The sequence below is a fragment of the Punica granatum genome, chromosome 7, assembly GCF_007655135.1.
Source record: "Punica granatum isolate Tunisia-2019 chromosome 7, ASM765513v2, whole genome shotgun sequence".
Classification (NCBI taxonomy): Eukaryota; Viridiplantae; Streptophyta; class Magnoliopsida; order Myrtales; family Lythraceae; genus Punica; species Punica granatum.
The window spans coordinates 20,171,707-20,194,711 of NC_045133.1; the positions used below are offsets into that span (position 1 = coordinate 20,171,707).

At 33.3% G+C, this 23,005-nt stretch overlaps 2 protein-coding genes across 2 annotated transcripts; one reads left to right on the plus strand and one right to left on the minus strand.

Moving 5' to 3' along the window:
• The first annotated feature begins 1,294 nt into the window (after positions 1-1,294).
• On the plus strand, positions 1,295-2,830 carry LOC116213205 (transcription factor MYB8-like). Its single transcript, XM_031548054.1, has 3 exons — positions 1,295-1,564; positions 1,683-1,812; positions 1,982-2,830. Exons 1-3 carry the CDS (start codon positions 1,432-1,434, stop codon positions 2,622-2,624), a joined length of 906 nt encoding a protein of 301 aa, XP_031403914.1. The 5' UTR covers positions 1,295-1,431; the 3' UTR covers positions 2,625-2,830.
• Positions 2,831-16,268: 13,438 nt separating this feature from the next.
• Positions 16,269-19,575, minus strand: LOC116212809. Its single transcript, XM_031547517.1, has 9 exons — positions 19,336-19,575; positions 18,605-18,630; positions 18,268-18,352; positions 17,969-18,178; positions 17,190-17,312; positions 17,015-17,072; positions 16,841-16,914; positions 16,601-16,689; positions 16,269-16,482 (listed from the first exon to the last, which is right to left on the minus strand). Exons 1-9 carry the CDS (start codon positions 19,438-19,440, stop codon positions 16,413-16,415), a joined length of 840 nt encoding a protein of 279 aa, XP_031403377.1. The 5' UTR covers positions 19,441-19,575; the 3' UTR covers positions 16,269-16,412.
• Positions 19,576-23,005: the final 3,430 nt, after the last annotated feature.

Consider the following 23,005-nt stretch of genomic DNA (forward strand, 5'->3'; position numbering starts at 1 on the left):
GACGCGTAAATCATGATTTTGGTGGAGGGCATATCTCTTCTTCTCCCGTGTGCGGAAATTATAAGAAGAGAAGTTGATGAGAAGTTGCCTCCTAACGACAAAGCTGGCCGGCTTTGGGGGGCCACAGGAATTACATATTGAAAAAACAACCTAAATATTTTAATTGTAATCTCCAAAAGGGGTATCAGCTATATTATTGCTTTGTCGTTGCTTTGTTTTAATTTTGGGGGTAACCTAAATTGAAAAGCCAATTAGATAGTTTTGTCAACGGGAGAGATACCCACGTCTCCTGATTCTTCTCCCTTTCCCTCTTCATCTTTTTTCCTTTTTCTCGATGACTCCATCTTCTCTAATTCGTTGCATGTAATAGGACATTCCCCTCCATTATGTGTCATAAAAAGTTCACCCTATTTTAATAACTTCATGTATGCGATTGATCACCAATTCACCCCATGCTTGTAATTTTTACCGTCGATGGATCGTTCATGTTCAACCCAAAATCTTATTAGGTGCTGTATATATTTTTCCGTGCATCCCAGTAATCAATGCCTTCTCATTGAACAAGATAAATGCGTAGATGCTACATTATCAGTTACACGCATAATTGAGGAACATTATGAGGGTAACTTGGGAGATGAAATTTCAGCAGATGGAAAAATATTTAATAAGGACGAGAGACTTCAAGTTCGATACTCGTTCTGAGACCATTAGGATTAGAATTTATATTTCATTATACTAAACTCATGAGCCTCCTTTATCACAGGAAAAAAAAACGTACCATAAGAACAACATTTGGGGTGGCCTTTCCTTCATTTAAAAAGAAATGAAAAGTTCAAGGTTTTGGATTCGAGTCCTTGTAAATTCAGAAAATCCACACTATAAGAGCTTTATCCCTTAGTAAACTGACATGGCTTAACTGGATTAATTGTAGCTCAATTAGCCTTCCAGATATCAGGGTTCGCCCAAAAAAAAGGCATGAGAAGTCTTATCGACAAGAATTAAATTCAGAACTTTTTTGGTTATATCCCGATTAAAAGAAAATTTATGTCTTTGCCTTTTTCCCGCGAGGTGTAAATTCATTCAACCAAAGTTTTCTAAGGGGTCTAAAGATAATTTCATCCAAACTCTCCTATTAATCCTTTTTTAGTCCATAATCAACTCTAGCTTAAAATTTTAATTAAAAAAAGAAAAGAAAAAAAGGAGTGCTAGCTAGCTTTTCCACTAATCAATCATTCAATCTCCCCCTTCTTTAAACATCTTGACTAATTAATCTCAAAGCTGAACTGGCAAGAGAATCTTTGCTGGGGGCGGCCCTATAAGGCTCTTCCTTTCTTTGCCCCCTGCTCTCTAATCCTGCTTCCACATTGCTTTCCCGGGACACTTGTGGGATCGAGCCAGCTGGCTAGCTAGAGAAGAAGATCAGATCGAATCATGGGAAGACAACCTTGCTGCGAAAAGGTCGGATTGAAGCGTGGTCCTTGGACCATAGATGAGGATCACAAGCTCATGAACTTCATCCTTAACAATGGCATTCATTGCTGGAGAACGGTCCCTAAGCTTGCAGGTAATTGAACTTCTACTTAGCCATACGTATCTCCTCATACATATACATACATACATATATATATATATATATGATCATTATTTTATTAAAAATGTTGTCCGTATAATTGATGATGAAGGTCTACTGAGATGCGGGAAGAGTTGCCGGTTAAGATGGATTAATTATCTGAGGCCGGACCTTAAGAGAGGTGACTTCACTGAAGAAGAAGAAGACCAAATAATTCAACTTCATTCGAGTCTTGGCAACAGGTATGCATGGGTATAAAATGGACCATTGTATGAGTTTTCGGGTTTTCATTTTCCGGGACAATTTTATAAGGTTTTATCATTTTCAATGATGCTTCATTCGGAAAGGTTATTTTCCATTTTGAGTATGGTTTGGAAAGACAGACAATAACGAATGAAGTCCATCGTGCAGGTGGTCCAAGATAGCTTCAAATTTTCCTGGCCGCACTGATAATGAAATCAAGAACCACTGGAACACGAGAATCAAGAAGAGATTAAAGCAACTTGGAATAGACCCTCTTACGCACATGCCTATTGAGAAGACGGAAGAGAACAACAGGTCTAGTATTGTCCATAACAATGAGAAAACAGCAGCGGAGTCGCTGTCATTTCCCCTCGAAGAAGGAAGCTCGGACGGGAAGATACCCACTTTGGTTTGCGAAGTGAGTAGGGAAGATATTTCACTGGAAGTAGAGCATAGAAAGAGAGTCGATGAGGTTGAATTGTTATTGGATGAAGACAGCAACGATCTATTGAATAACTACGCAGCATTATGTGGGAACAACAGCTTATTGCTCGGCGAGGGATTATTTCAGGACACCAAATATACTAATCCTTCAATGACGTCCCAAAGCTGTTCGGTGTCGGTTGGAGATTCTATCAACAATTCATATACGGCTTCTGCAAGCGAGTCAATACAGTCCATCCTAGAGGATAGCCTCAGTATTGGTAACAGTAACAGTCTGCAGCAATGGCCCGTTGAGGGCTCCGTTGACTCGATCTTCAGTTGGGATGATTTCGATTACTTAGAGCAGGGGGACTTTTCCTTCTTCTAGAGTATATAGTCCGCATAGCCGCTTTTGTCAGCTTTTTCCCTCTTCTTCTTCTTCTTCTGCCGATCTTGTCATCTAAGAAACGCGATTTTACGATGTAATTAATTTTATCGAAGATCACGATTGTGATTGAATATGCATTAGGTGTAAAATTCATCTCTTTGTAATAGTTCACATTTCCTTCAACTTTGCCACTCGTTGCACATTAATCTTTTTGGTCTAATACATACTTATTGCTATTGTTGACAACCTTTTCCATTGCTCCAAAATGCCAAATCTTCACTCATGTAGTTGTTTGTTCAAAAACCCTCAGCCAGGATGACTTTCTTTTTCTTTCGGTGAGGTTACGACATATCTTATGAGTTTTGATTCCCTGCAGTACCCGTAAAATCTTACCCACTGGCACCAAAATTTTCCAACTACACCACAGAGCCATTTCAGTTAAGAACAATCAGAGTAGTTTTTCTTTTCCTTCTAAAAAAAAACTAATATAAAAGCACGAATAGTCCTACCACGAAAATCGAACATATAATCTCTAAATTATCAAGCGAGGGCATATCATTGTATCCCTACACTGTACTTCCTTTCCAAATTCATTTCTGAATTATTATACAATTGTATGTCCCCACTACTTACCAAGTTGGCAAGAGAAATTCAACGGTATGAGAGATCAGAAGAGAACTCATTTATTTTCCACCAAGTATTGTCAATTAGAAATTGTCATATAAACATTGTCAAAGCATATTAATAAAATAGTTCCACCCGCACACATATATAATATTGCTGGAGGAAAAAAATATATATCAATGTATTAGTATATGCTCACTAATTGATCTTTTCTTTCGATTATATAGTACTTCTTATTATAATATATTCTTCCACGCGGGATATTCAAAGCAAACAATCGGACCATTATTTAATCAAATAATATTTTCTTGCATATATATATATATACATTGGAGTTTTAGGTCGTGCAAAGCATTGAAAGCGAGTGATGAAGATCCAAAATCTCATCAAATTTTCATATATGTGGATTTATATATATATATATATATATATACCATGAAAATCGAATTTATAACCTCTAAATTATCAAGCGATGGCGTATCATTGTATCACTATGCTATATCCGCTTTCCAAATTCATTTCTGAAGTATTATACAATTGTATGTCCCCATCTAATTACCAAGTTGGCAAGAAAAATTCAATGATCTGAGAGATCAGAAGAGAACTCATTTATTTTCCACCAAGTATTGTCAAATAGAAATTGTCATATAAACATTGTCAAAGCATATTAATAAAATAGTTCCACCCACACACATATATAATATTGCTGGAGGAAAAAAAAATACATCAATGTATTAGTATAAGCTCACTAATTGATCTTTTCTTTCGATTATTTAGTACTTCTTACTATAATATATTCTTTTGCGCGGGATATTCAAAGCAAACAATCGCACCATCATTTAATCAATTAATATTTTCTTGCATATATATATATAGAGAGAGAGAGGGTCATTGGAGTTTTAGGTCGTGCAAAGCATTGAAAGCGACTGATGAAGATACAAAATCTCATCAAATTTTTATATATGAAGATTTTTTCCGAACTTTAGTAGATTTCTTAGGTTTTTGTTTTGGATAGAAATATTATATACTACTAGGAAAAACAATACTTTTCTATTTTAATCCTTTTCATTTTTCTTAATTCGTTTTCATCCAATACCTTTGATTACTTTTCAATTTTTGTCCTTTTATCATATTTTTTATTGGAGAAAATTTTAACTTTAGTTCTCAACCTTTTAAAGTTATTCTTTTATCTTAATTCTTTTTTTGGCTCAATTTTTCTTAATATTAAATGTTTTGTTTCTTATACTTTTACCATTCAAATTTCCATAAAAATGCTCAGACGACATTTTTGAAATTTATAAAAAAATTATTATTAAAATTCCAAAGATTAAACAAAATCTATCAAAATATATTTTGAGAAGGAGGATGGTAAATTGAGAGGAAGAGAGTCAAGGGTAGCCGATATGGGACGAAGTCGGGCACCACCACCCTAGGAGAGGTCACCTTAGACCTATACCTTCATCAACGATTACACTTTGCAAGATCATTCCGTGCATCCAGGTTTACCATGTTCTTGCTTAGTGAATCACTACCAACTTCATAGGTGTGGTTTGTGGCTATCGAACCACAATCGTCTTTACTTTTTCTGTATTTTTTTTTATTTTGTTACTCGCAAATTTGAATATCAACTCTCCCTACGTAAACCGCCACTCACATATCAAGATTGCATGTGACCTAAACGCTAACCCATGTTCATTCTCTCAAGTAGGTTCATGATCTTTCTTTTTTATTTTGATATATTTTGTTTTAATTTTGAAATTAAAATAATAATCTTTTCAAATTTAAAAATGTTATGTGGACATTTTATGAGAATTAGAAGGGTAGAGCCGTAGCAGTATAAGAAACAAAAAGGTTAATATTAACAAAAATTGAACAAAATATAAGAATTAGGATTAAAAAATGACTTTAAAAAGTTAATGACCAAAGTTAAAATTTTCTATAATAAAATTTTTGATAAAATGACAAAAATAGAAAAGTAATCAAAGGTATTTGATGGAAAAGATTCAAGAAAAAAGAAAATGACTGAAACAGAAAAGTATTCAAAGGAATAGGATCTAAACGATAAAAAAAATAGAAAAGTATCCAAATCTAAAAGACCAAATGTATAGTTTTCTCTATATTACTATAACATCTGTTTGTGTGTGATAAAATAGTTCATATTACCAACATGAGTTGATTCAAATTATTTGACGTTTATTCTTTTAAAATAAGATTTCGAATTTGAATCTTGTGAATGGAAAAAAATCCATGATTAGAAAAGTTTTACCCCTTATAGTGGGCTGACCCTGGTCAAACTTGATTAGTCGGGGCCCGTTAAGACTCCAAATACTAGGTTGTACACTAAAAGAAATAACTCATCTTATTCTTACGTAATCTGACTCTGATGTGGTTAATTACATCGCTTTGTGAGTAAATTTTAGTCGGTGTGTCTACATCTGATCCCACATGTTTGATACGGAACTTAATTAAGGAATGTGTTAATAATCTTGACCATCACATAGATAATATATACCCCTAGGAATTAAGAGGGGAAAGTCGAACGTAGAAAGGTAATCTAGAGTTTCCTTTTTTTCTTTTTTTTTTCTTTTTGTGATACTAAAATTAAGGTTGAAATGTGAGGATTAGTACTCTTGAGCTAACAACCAGCTCATATATGAGGGAAAAAAAAAAGGGATGGTATATGATGATAGAGAAATAGTCAAACAACGTGTTTCTCCGAAAGCAATAAATATTGATTTCATGTGAAACGCGTGAACAAATATATGCAAATGAAATCTTAAATTTTATGAATTAACATGACCATACGCATTATCAGTTTAAAGATAACAAGAAAACTCTGAAGCCGAAAAAATAATATTATAACCCATTTGTATATATATTTGGTTGTATTAAAAATTTGGAAACATCTTAATCTATATTGACAGGTGATGTTTTCTTTTTTCTTTTTGGATGGAGAAGATTTGGAAGAAAGCATTATGAAACTTGAGAATGCCCTTTAGAAAGTGATTTTTTTTTGGAGACCACAAAAACATTATTTTTTCGGTAATTAAAAAATTATAAGAGACATTGCTCTTACAATTTCAAGGATCGAGCATGAAACGTTACTCCTATCCCAACAAACGCGCTTCCCGAAATTCAAACTTATGTTTAATTAGTTGAAACTATTCTTCACTGGGTCATTGACTCATCATGTCTTTCCAGTGGGTTTTTGAACCTATGCACTAGTAGCACGATTTGTGAACTTATTATATCTGGTGATTAGAAAGTGGCTTTTCAATAATGAAGAATTAAAATGATAAAAAGCAAATATGTAAACATAGCATAAGGTAGGTGGAAACGTACCTAAGTGGTAATTTGTGTTTTGTTTTTTCGTATAAGTACCTTGTGACTAGTTTGGATGCCCTTAATTCGATTAACTTATATAACATATCTATAATAAAACTTAATAAAGATATACTAGGATTGTGAAAGGTCTTGAACCGACCATTTATATTCTTCTTGCACCTATCTTTTGAAATTTTTTCTTGTTTTCCTATCTATTCTTTTGTATTTCAAAATTTGTAAACTTAATTATGTATTTTTTGTTTATAGAAATTCTTTACATTTCAAAAGTTGGTCTAGTGAAAGAAAGAAAAAAAAGTGGTACTTTCAAGTTCCTTTGTATTATCCACAAAATATTTCTTAGTTAATTAAAATAATTTTCAAATACATGAAACTTATGTAACAATATAGAGTCACGAATTATCGTAAATTAAATATAGAAATTAGAACCTTTCTTTTCCCTATTTCTAGAATACCTAAGTGACTACTTCTATCATGATATATATATATATATATATATATAACATTTTTAAAAAGAGTATAAGTATATTTTTTTCGATTACAAAAAAAGTCCGTGATCCTAGTATAATAAAATATAAATCCAAATAGTTAATAAAGGGGCACGGGTAATCCCACCAAGTATCGAATATCGAACCTCTTGATTACCAAGTCACATGCTTTGTTACACCTATTTTGATATTAAGTAATTTTAGTTTATATTGCAATTCAATCCCATTAGTTAGAAAGTCAGAATTATAAATACTCTTTTAACGTCATAATTTTCTTAACTTAGCAAATATGTATATATATATATATATGTACATTATAGTTTTTTTTTACCCGTGCAAATGTATTATTATTTACATAATTCAAACTTAATTTTTTTAGTTAAATTTCATGAATTTCATGAAAAGATATTCTTTTTTATAGTATATAATACTAATTATATCCAAATATCTTTAGGAATTTTAATCAATTTCATATATTACAAATATGTTGGAGAAATAGAAAAAAAATAGTGATCTAATGTTTGCAAAATTATCATTTTTTCAATCCAATAAAAAAAATTAGTAACTATAACTTTTTTATTGTACTTGTTTTCCTATTATATTTTGATGTCGTAGAGTGTGGGTAATCTCTTCATATATCAATCTCTTTGTTCTACAATATTCTTTTTATTTGAGATTTCTGATGAGTTATAAAAAAAATAAAGGTTTTTTAGGATAATTTTTATTTTTTTCAAAAAAAATCAAATTTCACTATATGTTGTGCTATTCTCGTATGTAAATCTCATGTATTAAATTTTGTGAATTTGAATAATATTAGTTAAAACAAATCAATTATTTTAATTGAATTTTTATAAGATTTACAATAGTTCTAAAACGTTATGCAATAAAATTTAAATTCTTATAATTATAAATTTTCTTTATTTTCCTCATATTACAAATATTTATTTACTATTGAAATAACAATAATGTTTCGAATTAATTTATTCTTCATTTTCATAGTTACTGTTGTTATTTCGAATAATATGTCTTATTAATTAATTTTTATTTAACATATCAATCTATGAATTATAATATATTTATATTATACCCCATTTATTATACAACACTGGCGGTAAAATTTACTTTGAATTGGCATTGGCATTGGCATTGAAGGTAAAAATACTATTATTAGACCATTCAATGCATATAATTAGTAGACATTATCTTTTGTGGCCGAGTTATAGTGTTGGGAGGTGGAAATTAATACTATTTTATTAGCATATTGAACAATTTAAATTATTGACCCTAATTTATTTCTCTCCATATATATATAATATTTATCCTCTAAGCATATTGTTCATAAGACATATATACACTCCCATCCATTAATTGTAGTCAAGTTTATATATCTATATAAATAAAGTTAGCTAAAATTTGTACAATTTATCTAAAATGAATGAATTATTTTCATGAGAGATCAAAGTATATATTTATTTTAATAAAATTTCAAACAATTATTTATGTTTTGAGGAAAATTTTAAAAAATTATTTTTCTTTTTTTGTGTATATATGTGTATTAATTGTATATATATTTATACTTACGTCATTCTTTATTTGCATTTATTTCATGTAAATATATCATTAATATAGTATTTATTTTATTTAAGATAGTATATTTTAATCTTGGATATTATTTACACATTTACCTTTATGACCTCATAATATTTGAAAAATTACCTTTCTAACACTATTTAATGTGTGGGATACAATTTTATATACATATATAGCCTTCTCCCATGCAACGATTTTGTGGTTGTTTTTTCAGCGGACTTTTTGAAGACTTTCAAGAATTTGCTTATTTAAAATTTAAAAAAATCATAGAAAAGGATATGATAGAGGAAAATTTTGAGGAAATAGAGTAGTTACTTTTAAAAATTTTTAATTTTTCAATATTAATACACTAAAATTTAACATTAGGAAAAGTGGTTGTGATTAAAAAATGAAATTCTCTCTTAAATAATAGTATAATATATATATATATATATAGAGAGAGAGAGAGAGAGAGAGAGGTACCCAGCCATATTTGTCTCATGAGATCATATACAATAGAAATCAGCAATATTGCTGAAAATGATCAAATTGATACTAATAATTAAAGGAGAAATTACATTTCCACCACCTATACTATTGGCCTCGGTCAGTGTTGCCTCCTAAACAATTTTTCAAGAACATTTGCACCCTCAACAATGGCATGAGGAATATATACGTGCCCCTGCCGTTATCATATCCGTCAAAATAGACGAAAAATCATGTGCAGTGCATGTGACTTAAATTAAGAAAATAAAGAAAATTTCAAAAAAAAAATCCGGAACAAATAAAAGAGAGATGGCTAGGAAGCACCCACTCCCCCATGCTCCAACCCCGTTGGTGACAACCAGACTGGACCTATGAGGTTGTCGGCGATCATCGAAGCCGCTGGCAATCGCACGGGGTAAGTATTGGCAGTAGCAGTAGATGACACTGAGGAAAGCGAGAGAGAACATGGATAAGAGAGGTACTGTGACGAGATGGTGTCTTATGTTTGATTTTAATTATATAGAATAAGATTTACCAAAAATATATATATGTGTAATGAGATGTTTATGTATAGTACAAGTAAAATCAAATAGAGGGGGGTCTAATAAATAAATTCATTACTCTCAACTTGGACTGATCATTGCCACCTGGTAATGACCGTTACATATAAGACTTTCTCCTTTCTCCCACTACAGAAAATGGATGTGATATTGTCACATAGATTTGCTGTCGGTCGACTATATTTTTGGAATTAGTATTGGTATTACACAATTAGAAAAGAAGTTTAATTTCTGATTCAATTTTTAATAAACTTGATTTTAGTTTCTTCAGTTATGAGCATCACTAGAAAACAAATCCATTATAAGTTCAAAGATTATTTTAATTTGTAAATTTTCTTACAAATTTGAAAATTTTCCTTTGGTCAATATTCATATGCATTGCAGGAGTTGCCTAGAGAGGAAGTGAAGCTTTATTTAGAAAGCTCCTAAGCTATATGTTTTTACATTAATTTGTCATTTACTTGAAAATTAAATACTTCATAAAAAATATAAAGTAACTAGTTAATGACCCCCGCGTTGCATAGGTGCAATTGAATAATTTTTTGTTGCAATTAATCTAAATAATTTTATACGTTATGCATAAATATAATTTAGTCAAAACCGAATGAATTATATTAAGGATATCAACAAATTACAAAAAATCATTCATATCGACTAAGCAAAAACGATATCTTCACTTGAGTACCAACTAGAAGATACTCCAATGAGAGTGTAATTATCTTGAAATTATTAATTGTGTAAAAGATTCTTTGAAAAGTAAGGCCTAGGACAAATCAATTTGAGGTTTTTTTATACTTACATGCATCAATGAATCCTAATTTCATTAGAAACAATAAATTAGTAAAAATTTAATTTTGATTAATAAAATAATATACTTGGTTAAACACACAAAGTACGCCGCTTTACCAAGGAAAATAATATCAAAATTGATTATTTCATTATTTCTTTCGGTCGCTTTTTTAATATACGATAAACTTTTATACCACCTCACAATATAATGTGGAAATTTCATATTGAATATAAAAGTTCCAATATAATGAAATCTTTATTTTAGGAAATAATAGTCTAAGTTCCACTACATGATATACACGGCACCTATATAATCGGTAATAGTAGTCTAAGTCTCAATATATGATATATATTGCAAATGTACATATATATTTCTAAAATGAAGAAAATATAATATATATATTCTATTATATGTATTAGATAAGAAAATATTATGAATATTTAATGTTAGGTTAGTAAAAATAAATAAACAAACAAGATAAATATTATAAGAATATATTTGATTGTATAAACAAAAATGGGAATTTGATTGTGGTTAATATTGTAAGAATATATTTCCCATAGTGAAAAGGGCAACTCTATAAATATTATTAAATCCTCATTAATATTGGTTTCTAACTCTATATTTTGCTACAATATATATGAACAGTAATTCGATAGCTACAATATAAAAAAATTTCTGAATAGCAACTAATATATATATATAATATTTTGTTGAATTTTATGCAAATAATATATATTTAACTGTATAATTAATTATAAAAAAAACTCTTAATATATAAGTGATAACATGGAAAAATGAGAGAGCTCAATTTCTTATTTTTGATGATGTGATAACATGAGAATTCGGCTCGGCCTTTGTTTATATATATATATATAGACAGATTTAGAAGTACTTCTTTTGTTTTTACAAAACCAATATTTGAATTATAAACAACATCAAGAAACAGGAAAAAAGTCTCATTAATATTACAAATTTTTAAAATAAAAAATACTTCGAGAAAAAAAAATACGTTCCAAACACATGAATGCAATAAGTATTTAAATAATTGGTCTCTATTGGGAGTACTATTGTATATATAATATTTATGAAGGATACAGTTATATTATCATCACACTAGTTAGAAATTCAGAACTATAAAATCTTCTTTAATGTCATAATGTTCGTAAATCAGCAATATATGCATATATAGGCCATCCGAACCGCATTTGTATCATCACCTCAATAATTCAAATATCATATATATATGTGTGTGTGTGTGTGTGTGTGTGTGTGTGTGTGTGTGTGTGTGTAATAGAGATTAGCAATCTGAAAACATTCAAATTGATACTAAATTGTTATGTGATTTGATTCCAAACTCATAATATAGTGCTGCTGCTTTTTTCAAATCAACTATATATATAGAATTAGTTTTTTTTAGTGTGCACTAGCTGGCATCCAAAAGTCCAACAAGTCCCGTTAATCTAATTGAGGGTCAACCAAGTCACTAAGTGGTGAAATTCTATCCGTTGTAGATGTTCTCCATTAACGAGACGCAGACCCAATATATTATTTAAGACAACAGGCACTGACCACCTGCACTAATCCATGTTTGTGTTATTTTCTAATTATTGATATTATAAGCAGAAAAACCCACTTTAGTTATAATTGATTTAGTCAATCTCTTCTTCAAACTTTTCCTGGTACTATATGTCTAAGGCAACTAATAATCCTTTTACAGGCACCAATGTCTTATTTGATTTGTTGACTAGGTAGTGTCCCTTTCAGGACCTCAAGAGACAATCAGATACATAAAATCATGTGCAAATATCAATTTTGCTTAAACGTTTCGTAAGTACCAGTACACAAGCTTCAATCATTAGATATACGCTTGAAATTATAATATGGAATTAAAATCTCTCTTGGAGCATAAAAGGATGAGTTACAATTATCTCGAAATTATCTGGTAAATGCAATATGATCACACAGTTCACAACATGCTCAACAATTATAATATATAATTAAAAGTTGTAGTATATAATTTATAATGTGTATTCTAGATCCTTAAATTTTATCGTTTCAACTTATATTTAATTTGCATTATTAATATATAAAATTTATGATGTGTTCCGTTAATATATAACTTAGTTGTTTCAACCCATATATTTTTAATTTGTATCTTATTGTGAGTAATAATTATGAGTATAAACGTATAAAATAAATTAAGTAATAACAAATTTGGTAGCAAAACATAATTATGAGTATAACGTATAAAACAAATTTAGGAAATTTTCATAGAACTACACATTTTTTTTTATAAATTATTAATTTTGCATATCAATCGCAACAGAGTGCATTACATTGGTTATTCCTCTAACAAAGTCACTATGTGCTCACTAAATGTGACAGTATTCAAATACCTATACGAACTTCTATCGTAATCTACTTTGACAATACTTAAACCAAATGCTCCTTATTATTGATACAAAATCTCAAAGCAGCTTCCAGCTGGAGATATATAAATATTTTGTATAAATATGGCAAATATAAGACGGTTGACATAACCACTTCCCCCATCAACATCAAGTTGGTGCCCTTAAAAAAGAACAGATTAATCAATGTCAAGTTGGTGCAATTTATGTTTTTAATTTTGGCTAATTAACTAATAACATTGGTCATTAGATGATGTGCAGACTGCGGAGCCATGTGGCTGGCGTCACCTATAAAATTATCCACATCGTAATCATTCTACTATGTTATAATAAACTTTCAAATAGAGCTAATTAATTTTATGAATAATTAATACTTTAGGCGGATAAGTGTAAATTATAAGTTTGTCATCTGCAAAGGATTAATAATTTAATTACCTGATCGATTGCTCCGAGAGCAAAGGATTAATACGTGGAAAGGAAAGGAAATTTAAAATATAAGGGCCAACAAAATTAATTGAGGTATATGCCTTTCTATGTAGCCCAAAAAGATTTAATCATAATCATTAGGGTAGTATTAAATTTTCGGGTACGGACCTATATATGTATCAGGACATATGAACTAATTAAGATGATGATAATGTTAATTATGGATGGCATGCCTAAAAAGAGCTAAAGGAACAATTAATCAATTACATCTATATATAATTATGTAGTCCTTATTTTTCACTAATATTTGTCATTGATTCTCCTATGCTGCGGCCGATTCGATAATTGCCCCTTTCTTATTCTGGACATATTTAAACATTGTTTTCAATGGTTTCAAAAGTGAAATTGCGAGATCTTCCATTTCACATTCAGATTAATTATAATAAAGGGAAGAGATGAACAAAATGGTCTGATCTGATAAGGACAGGAGTAAGGGAAATGGATTTTTCGGGCTTTAGGATATGAGGCCCAGCCCAATTGGAAGAGCCCAACTCGCCATTGTGAGGCCCAGGGCCCATTTACCATTCACTCAACCCTTTAACCAGGCCCAGTCGGGCACTAGTATTAACCGACCTGAGCTTGAGCCGAGTATAAAAGGAAGAAAGCTAAAGCCCCCAATGGAACTAACTCATTTCCATTTTTTGGAAACGTCGAAGGGAGCCAAAAGGTTTGCCTGAATGAAAAGTGCGATGAAGCTTTCGACAAGCTTAAGAGGTATTTGAATTCCATGCTCGCATTAGCAAAGCCTGAAGTGGGGGAAACACTTTTATGTTTATCTAGCAGCAGTAAGTGCGATCTTCATCAAGGAAGAGGGATTGCAGCAACAGCCTGTCTATTTTATCAGCAAAGTCTTACGAGGTGCCGAGCTTAATTACTTGATGATTGAGAAGACTGCTTTTCCCTAGTTTTCACATCCCGGAATTTGCAACCTTATTTTTACGCACACCCAGTTGTTGTTTACTCTGATCAGCTTTTGAGGCAAGTCCTTCATAAGGTTGAACGCTCTGGGAAAATGTGAAGTGTGCTATTGAGCTCGGCCCATTTGGGATTGAGTATGTGCCGAGAACCGCAATCAAAGCACGGGCATTGGCAGACTTGGTGGTGGAGGTCACAAGGAACGAAAACGAGCAAGATAATGAAGTCGAGCAAAGAAATTTCGTGGAAAGTTGGACGTTGCACTATGATGGCTCGGATACTCAACGTGGAGCTGGAGGAGACGCTACGTTGGTTTCACCTGAAGGAAAGCAGATGAAGTACGCTATGGTCTTGCCATTCCAAACAACAAATAATGAAGTTGGATATGAAGCTTTGATAACAGGTCTTATGATCGCTAAAGGATTCAGAGTGGGCAACATGTTAAAAGTGACTCGCAGCTCGTTGTTGGCCAAATTAATGGGGAGTGTGAATCGAAGATTGAAAGGATGAAGCTGTATCTGGGACGGGCTCGAGAGGTTTTAGCTCACTTCAATTCATATCAAATAACCTTAATTCTGCGAGCTGAAAATGAGACAGCAGACATTTTGGCCAAAATGGCCATAGATTTCACCCCGGCCAGAGTGAATTTTGTGGAGTATGGAACAGCTAAGAGCTCGGCTCGTTTTACTCCACTAGAAGTAATGCAAATTAATGACCAAAAAGGAGTTGGATGACTCCAGTCATTGAGGGCAAGTCACCCGAAAATAAGAAGTTATCGACGAAAATACAGACGAGGACTGCAATGTATACGTTGGTCGATGAGGTCCAATATATAAAGGGCTTTTTTCTCATCCTTTGTTAAGACGCGTTGATTAAAGTGAAGGGAACTTCCTCTTTAAGAGAAATTCACGAAGGAATTTGTGGAGCACCAGAAAGAGGCAGGTCAATAGCTAACAAAGCATTGAGGCAAATACTTCTACTGGCCCACAATGCGGAGGATCTTTATTTTGTAACCACTACAGCCTTTTCTAAAATTATCGAACTTTATTTTATATAAAGCGAATTACTAAAATTTCTTTTTTTTTTCAAGGAAGATATCAAGAAATATTTTTTAAAAAAATCAACCATTCCATTACCTAAGAATCTCTTGCATTTTTTCATCCACTATCCAATTTTAAAGTCGGGTCATATTTTTTAAATTGAGCAATCTTTAGTTTGCACAAAAGACATGAGAACAATCTCACACGTACAAAGTGCGTGAGAGCTAATAATGTATATCTACAACCATCAAAGTAAGTTAGTTCAAGCCGTTCAAACTTCAAAGTTTGTTCCCTTTAAATTAAGTCTAGAATTCGAGTCTTGTGAATAGAGAAAATTCACGCTGAGAAAGTTTTACTGCTTAGTGGGTCGACTGGCTTAAACTAGATCAGTCGATATTCGTTGGATTTCCCACATACCAAGTTGCAAACTTAAAAGGGTTAAAAAAAATTTGTATATCTACTACCACTGTCTCCAGAGTTTGAAGGCAATTAAGTCCATTTTTATAAATATAAAGATAAATATTAAAATGAATGACATTTTCTAACCATCTTTTTGTAGGCGATCGGGGATTTGAAATATTCATCCTGTTTTACAAACCAGACCAAAAGAAAAAAAGGCAAAATTTTTCTATATATCAGAAAACCTACAATCTGGAGTGGCTCTGGGATGGAGAACTTTGCAAATACATCAAGGAGCAAGAACAGAGGATGAATTTTGGTTGAGATTAGACACTGAAACGTGAATTTTCACTGCTAGACAGGTAATAGGTTGGGATGGCCAAATCTTTTGGTACTGAACCATTGTCGAGGTACGATGGCAACAGAACAAAACATTGACGCCTGCGAGGTGTATGGATTTTGTGCAGTCTGCAGTGCTAAAATGTGTACGCCTTATCTGGTCGTGTGGCATTACTCAAGAATAGAATCAGCATGTTACCCTTGAAACAATCACTACCTAGAAGACTCAACCAAACGAATATCAAACTCTTGCTCGACAGAAGATCCTTTAAATGCATTTTTTCCACTACAAATGTGTTCTTTACAATGAAATTGTAATCGAAACTCGTAATGGGATGTCTATGAGGGCTTTTTCTTCCGTGTGGTCCGCGAGATGCGCTTAAGATCTTGTGTGCCACTTCTGATTCCCCTGTCACACGAAAACTTTGATCATGTCATGTTCTTGAGTCTTTTCAGAAGGACCATAAACGAGAGAAGAAAAAAAATACAGAGAGAGAGAGAGAGAGAGAAGCGAAGATATCACATACCTCTGATACAAGTAGATAAAGATATAGAACAGAGGAAGCAGCAGAAGAACCAAAATGGAGATGACAATATAGAACGCACTCCTCCTCTTCTGCAGGTTTATCGATATTAAGACGACAGTCAAGCAAGTGCAAGAGTCACGCAAAGGCACAAGAATAGAATCTAAATTGCGGAGACCAATTTCTGCTTCTATGTGGACGGAACTAAAGGGAAGAGGATGAAGGGTATGGAATTTGGTTTACCCTGCGTCCCCTTGAGAAGGGTTTTCGGCTTCCAGAGCAGGTGTGAGCGTCACAGAATTGGCGCAAGAAAAATTCTGTCAATTTGTTAATAGCAAAATTATTGACTGAAGACAGTAACAAAAGTTAGTTCTGAATCAATGAGTCGAGCAAGTGGAAAGAGATGTTCAACCATACCATGAAGACGGCTTGCTGAAGGACCTTGATTAACTGGGAAACAAGTATCTGCTAGGCTCTGCAGAAGTCAAGCATACACATCATATCATACTGCGATAACAGAAAAAATAAAAATAAAAAATGCCAAATCATAAATGTTATAGAGGAAAAGAAGACACTGTTTCTTGTTGTGCACCTCACATAAGTGTCCGTTCCTTGCCGCAGCAGCAGGGTTGCACTTGGACTTCTTTGGTGTGGAGTCCATCACATAATCACAATGCAATGCTCCACATAAATCTGCCAAACACCTTCCATGGCTCTGGAATGAGAACAAATGTTATCCATTTTTCACTTTTGAAGGGCCATTGTATGATGGAATGACAAGGGATTGGCATTAATAACAATCAAATTGGAAAGCCATGGAATCGCATTCTTTTATGTTTTTATTTGTAGTATGAGACTCTTAGTATAGCATTAATATGGCAAACCAAAGCAAAATCCATAATCGAAGAAGCACACAACAAACTTAGACTTTTAGAGGATAAGTCATGAGCAACCAATGTTGACTAGATCAGCAGATGATATGAGTATATTGATGACACTGGCCATTTGATTTCATTCTAAAGTTAGAGAAACTTCGAGTAATTAAACAATTCGACTCTGTGTATTTAGTTTGATACGTCGAATCTGATATGGGACCAATATAAATATCATTATATCAGAGCATTAAAGTAGCAGACTTTCATGAATATCTCGTACTGATCAAGCAGTTAGGTAGAATTTGACCATTTGCAGATTAGGCATATCCTAGTTATAAGGGGACCAAACTATGCTAGGAAACTGAGCTGGCTACCGTATAAGGGGACCAGCAGTCCATTGTTTTATGATACAGAAGTGAACAATCAAAGAAGAATCATAGCTAGAAAATCTTTCCAATACAAAAAGACATGAAATGATATTGAATATACCACATACCGTATTCAACATATCATAGTGCCTGTTGTCGAAATGCTTATCGAGATATTTCTCTTCGTAGAATCTCTTTCTACAGTACCCACACTTCCACTCATTTATATCGGTATGGATCTTGTGCTGTTCCTGATCCCTGTACAGGTTATTTTCATGGTGGAGTCTACAGTTTGTCGAAAGTTGATATCTCTCCTTTTCTAGGAAGGGCGTGAGATACTGCAAAAAGTTGTAAGATTTCGCATTTGAATTCCCAACAACTGATTAAGTAAAATGTATAGAAAAGCACCAATATATTCTACGTTCACCTCATCTATAATTTTGGAAGCAGCTCTGCTCCTTTCCCTCGAACAGTGGACTTCATGTGAACCACCTTGCTCTAGCCCCAAGTTTCTAAGGATTATTAATATTGTTAGGCGCATATCACGTGTCAACTCAGAGTACAATACCGATAACTAGTAAGTAATTTCAAACCGTCATGGACAAATGAGTGACGGGTCATAAACTTTCATCTATATTAACCAATGACTTGCTTCACCAAAGACAATCCACATAAGTCCATAACCATTATAATGCGAGTCTATTGGGATAAAAAGTAATTAATGGTAAGACTTTGTACAAGTGTGATGAAGTCAGCAAACAGACCTTGAAGCTGCAGATGCTTCAGAATCCTGAAACAAGCAAAACAAGAAAAGACGTTGCATTAGATGAAAACCACCATACCACCAGCTGCAAAAAAAATATACCAGGATGGGGAAGAAAACAAAGGTCCATGTCAGGTGAATGGCGATGTATAGTGCGATTGGAAATGAGCAACCAGTGTGAGCAAATGATTAATGATCAGGCCACCCTGATCCCGATTGGAAATAAGTAAACTAAGAGTACGAAAACAAAAAACCGAACGAAGTTGTAAATAGCATCGCATCTCCCATCTCCCATCTCTGCTCTAGTATGACAAAAAAGGTAAAACTACCGAATGGAGGATAATTATGATTTAACAGGACTTGATCTGATTGTTAACTTGTCGGTTTTGGCAACCCATGCTGAGCTAACTACCATGGCTCTGCCACTAAAAATCTTTATGCGATAAGAATTTTTGCAGCTTAAACAGAACCAAACAGTGGTACAGAGATTCTTGCCGGCATTACGTCAAACAGGAGATAGACGCACGTAACAGTCTGTGAAGATATGAACTTTAACATCCAAAATGAAATTATGCAAAGATCAGTGGATACCAAGTTCAAAAGATGGAAAATTTCAACCGGATCAAGAACTACCCAGTTCATAAAATTCAAGATCCACAGACTGGCCGAGGAGGCGGCACCTCATCAAAGGAAAGAACATAGGAATCAGCTCAGAGGAGCTATGCGGATTACCTGGGACAGTGAGGCCGAAGAGATCGCGATGAACTGCAGAGGGAGTGATAAACAACAGATAAAGAGACAGCTTAGGCGGCTCCATCTCAAGGAGGTCGTCATCATCAATGACGTTCCCGTCGAAGCGGAGATCGGACAGGAGCTGGTTCTGCGATGGGTAGTCCAATGAGAGTTGCCACGTCAGCCGGTTGGTTTCATTTAACCGGCGCATAGGAATTTTTATAGGTCGGATCTATGAGGGCCCGCCGTCCTGCCCGACGAGGGCCGACCAAGACTTATAAAAAGGACATAATTACAAACTACATCTCCAAATTAACTTAATTGCAAATACTACGCTAGAACTATTACCGATTTACAGATCACCCCCGTACGTATAAATTTTGGACGGCTAATCGGTTATCAATCCACAGAGCCTGGAGTCCTTGTAAATTGTAATATCTATTCGATCGTGCTGATAGATTGATGATTGATTGCGATTCGATCAGGGTCATAAGACAAAAACGATGAAACAAATATCTCGGGTTCCTCGTTTGCTCGCTTCATGAGTGTTTTATTCCTTCACGTTGTGCACAAGGTATTGATCTTATCCAGTATAAGTTGGGAGTCTGGAACATGATAACTAGTAATTTTCAAGGTGGCTTCTTTCCTAAAATGGGTATGTCTTTAATAACGAATCATCATAACACGTGTGCTCTATTTTATACATAGCCATAATTTGCCCATGCGATACACGAATATGAAGTCTTAGAACAATAATTATTAGATTTCTTTTACTTGTATTAATGTTACATTGTCACAGATTACACTAACTTTATATGGTATAAGCGTGTGTATATTCAAAGATATAGTTATCTTTAACAAAATTATCTAGTAGTCAATGAGAATGTAAACTAACACATCACATTGGTAAATCTATGCGATAAATTAAAGACAATAGTATATTAATAATAGAATTCTTATATAAGACTGTAAAGTTTAAAAGTTAGAAAATAAAAGAAATTTAAATAAAATTTAGAAAAAAAATTAACATATATTTTGTAAGTAACATATGGCCCTTTAAAAAACATAAATAAAAATAATATTTACTTATTGGAAGATTATTTTTAATGAAAAAAGTACTAAAATTCTTGAAATACATTTCAAGAGTTAGTATTATTGAGAGTATGAGACTATCTCCATCCCAGGTCTCTCATTTGAGTCCTTGATCTGGGCCCCACACTAATACATAGGGGCTTTGTCAGATAGAGACTAACATAATAAAAAGATAAACTCACTACTCCAATTACAGTTTCTGATTTTAAATCTCCGATGGGGCCCACATTTATTAAATGAATATAACTCAAAATAATTAAAATTAGTTAATAAATATTAATTAACAATATTTAATATGTAATAATATTATTATTATTATTTAATACATAATAATATTAATTAGTAATCAATAAATCGTAATATTAATTAAATACTTACTTACAAATAATTACTAAAATTCATAAAAATGATTTCAAAATTACATGACGAAAAATTAAACGAGCAATTGAAAGAAAATTACATGAACAACAGAGAAAAAATTACACAAGTAACCGAAAAAAGTACACGAGGTATGGGAAAATAAGTTTAGTCGATATTGCGAGTATTTTTAAATTGCCAAATATGTTACCAAATTCGCTTGCAATTTTAGATGATGTTCTTTATCCCGAATCCAGATACGATTTCGGATATATTCCTCATATGGAGCAAATCTTTGCTCCCCTCACCGAATCGATGTTAAGCCGCCGATGGGGGGATCATCGTACTCCGAGCATGGATCGAAGTTGACATTATAGGTGTTCCTCTCATCATCAACGATCATATTATGCAATACAATGCAAGCTCTCATGATCATTCCAAGCTTCTCCACGGACCACGATCAAGCAGGGCCACGTATACTAGAGAATCGAGCCTACAAAACCCTGAAAGCACGCTCCATGTCCTTTTGTACCCTCTCTTGATATTTTCCAAATAGCTTTCTCTTCTCTCATCGAGGGATTGATTTCACGAACGTTGCCCATTCAGGATATATATCATCTATCGAATAATATCCCAAAGTATAGTTGGTGCTACTGATAGCATAATTTACTTAGGAAGCATGACCTTCTAACACATCATCAAAGACCGATGACTGGTCTAAAATGTTGATATCATTGTTCGACCTAGCCATGCCAAAAAATAAGTGTCATATTCAGAGGTTAGGTCCCCCCACTACTTCAAGTACTAAAGTTAGAGATCCATGGTAACTCATGTACATATCGTGTCATGCCTTTAAGTAGTTTCTCCCCTCCCAGTGCATGCAGTCAATGCTGCCCATAATGCTCGAGAAACCACGCGACTCTCCAATTAGTAGTAGGCGTTGGACATCTTCCGCATTAGGCCGGTGCAAATATTGAGGCCCGAAAACCGAGACGACGCCTTCGGCAAACTTGCGTAGGCATTCATTCGCAGCGCTCTCTATTAGTCGAAGATATTCATCGATGGCGTTAGAACCTACTCCATAAGTCAACATACGTACGGCCGTGTTGCGTTTTTGTAGCGGGGATATGATTGTTGTGCCTATGGCATCTCTTCTTTGCTGGAAATATGTATCAATGCTTGAGAGGCCCTCGACAATTTGAAGGAACAAGTGCTTCCTCATTCTAAACCGTCGTCGAAATGTCTCTGCACTAACTTGTCAACGAAGTAGTTCTGCATAGGCTGCTTATGACTTGCTTCGCAATCCCTATTTATAGTCTTCTTTTTCGATTTGGAGGAAGAGCTTTCACCAGAGATGGCCTGCTACATCTTTTAAATGAGGTCAACGTAGCGCTCATCCATAGCAAGTTTCAACGAGTCTTCCTTCCAATCCAATGGATCCATGGAGATGTTGTTGGGATCATTAGGATTTCCAGCCATATTCGGAGGAAGTGAATTGGAGACAAGAGGATGTGAATTGAAGACAAGAGGATATTGATGAATGCATATGAGAGTGAAATCATTTTATTGAGAGAATTCCAACGGCTACTTTCCATCGGTTATTTCTCAAAGGTTAGTTTTTAAAAAGTAAATTAATTTACAATTTACAAAAACAAATATCATAGTAAAATGTAAATTTCATTACTTAGGTAAACATTATGAACATAACTGATGAGTCTAACATGGTTGGAAACATTACAAGCATAACTACTTGTTAAAAAGCTTCACAAGAACATCGTCTAACAATATTTGGTAAATGGAAAGTCTTACCGGACTAAAATTACCCGTGTCCGTTGCGATGAGTTTCGCGGTAGTTTCTCTATTTCTCGCCATAATTTCTTCCCACCTGATCTCGAACTCTGTTTCTTTCATTTTCTACAATCTGTCATATTTGTCGTCTATACTAGTAAACAGAGACTTGACAATGCTTGCCGCCTCACCGATCTCGGTAGCAGCAGCATTCAACCCTTTAGATAATTTTCCTTTTGTCATATTGTTCATCTTGAACAAGTAAAAAACATTTCATTGATCCTTAATCTTTAATTAATTTTTCGATTTCGATTTAATTCATTTTCTATTCAGCAATATCAACATGTTCTGGTAAGTTCACTTTGGTCTTATCATATGAATTTTCGTCCAATCTATTGACATATAAATTACTTGCGAATGAAAAGTGTCTTAT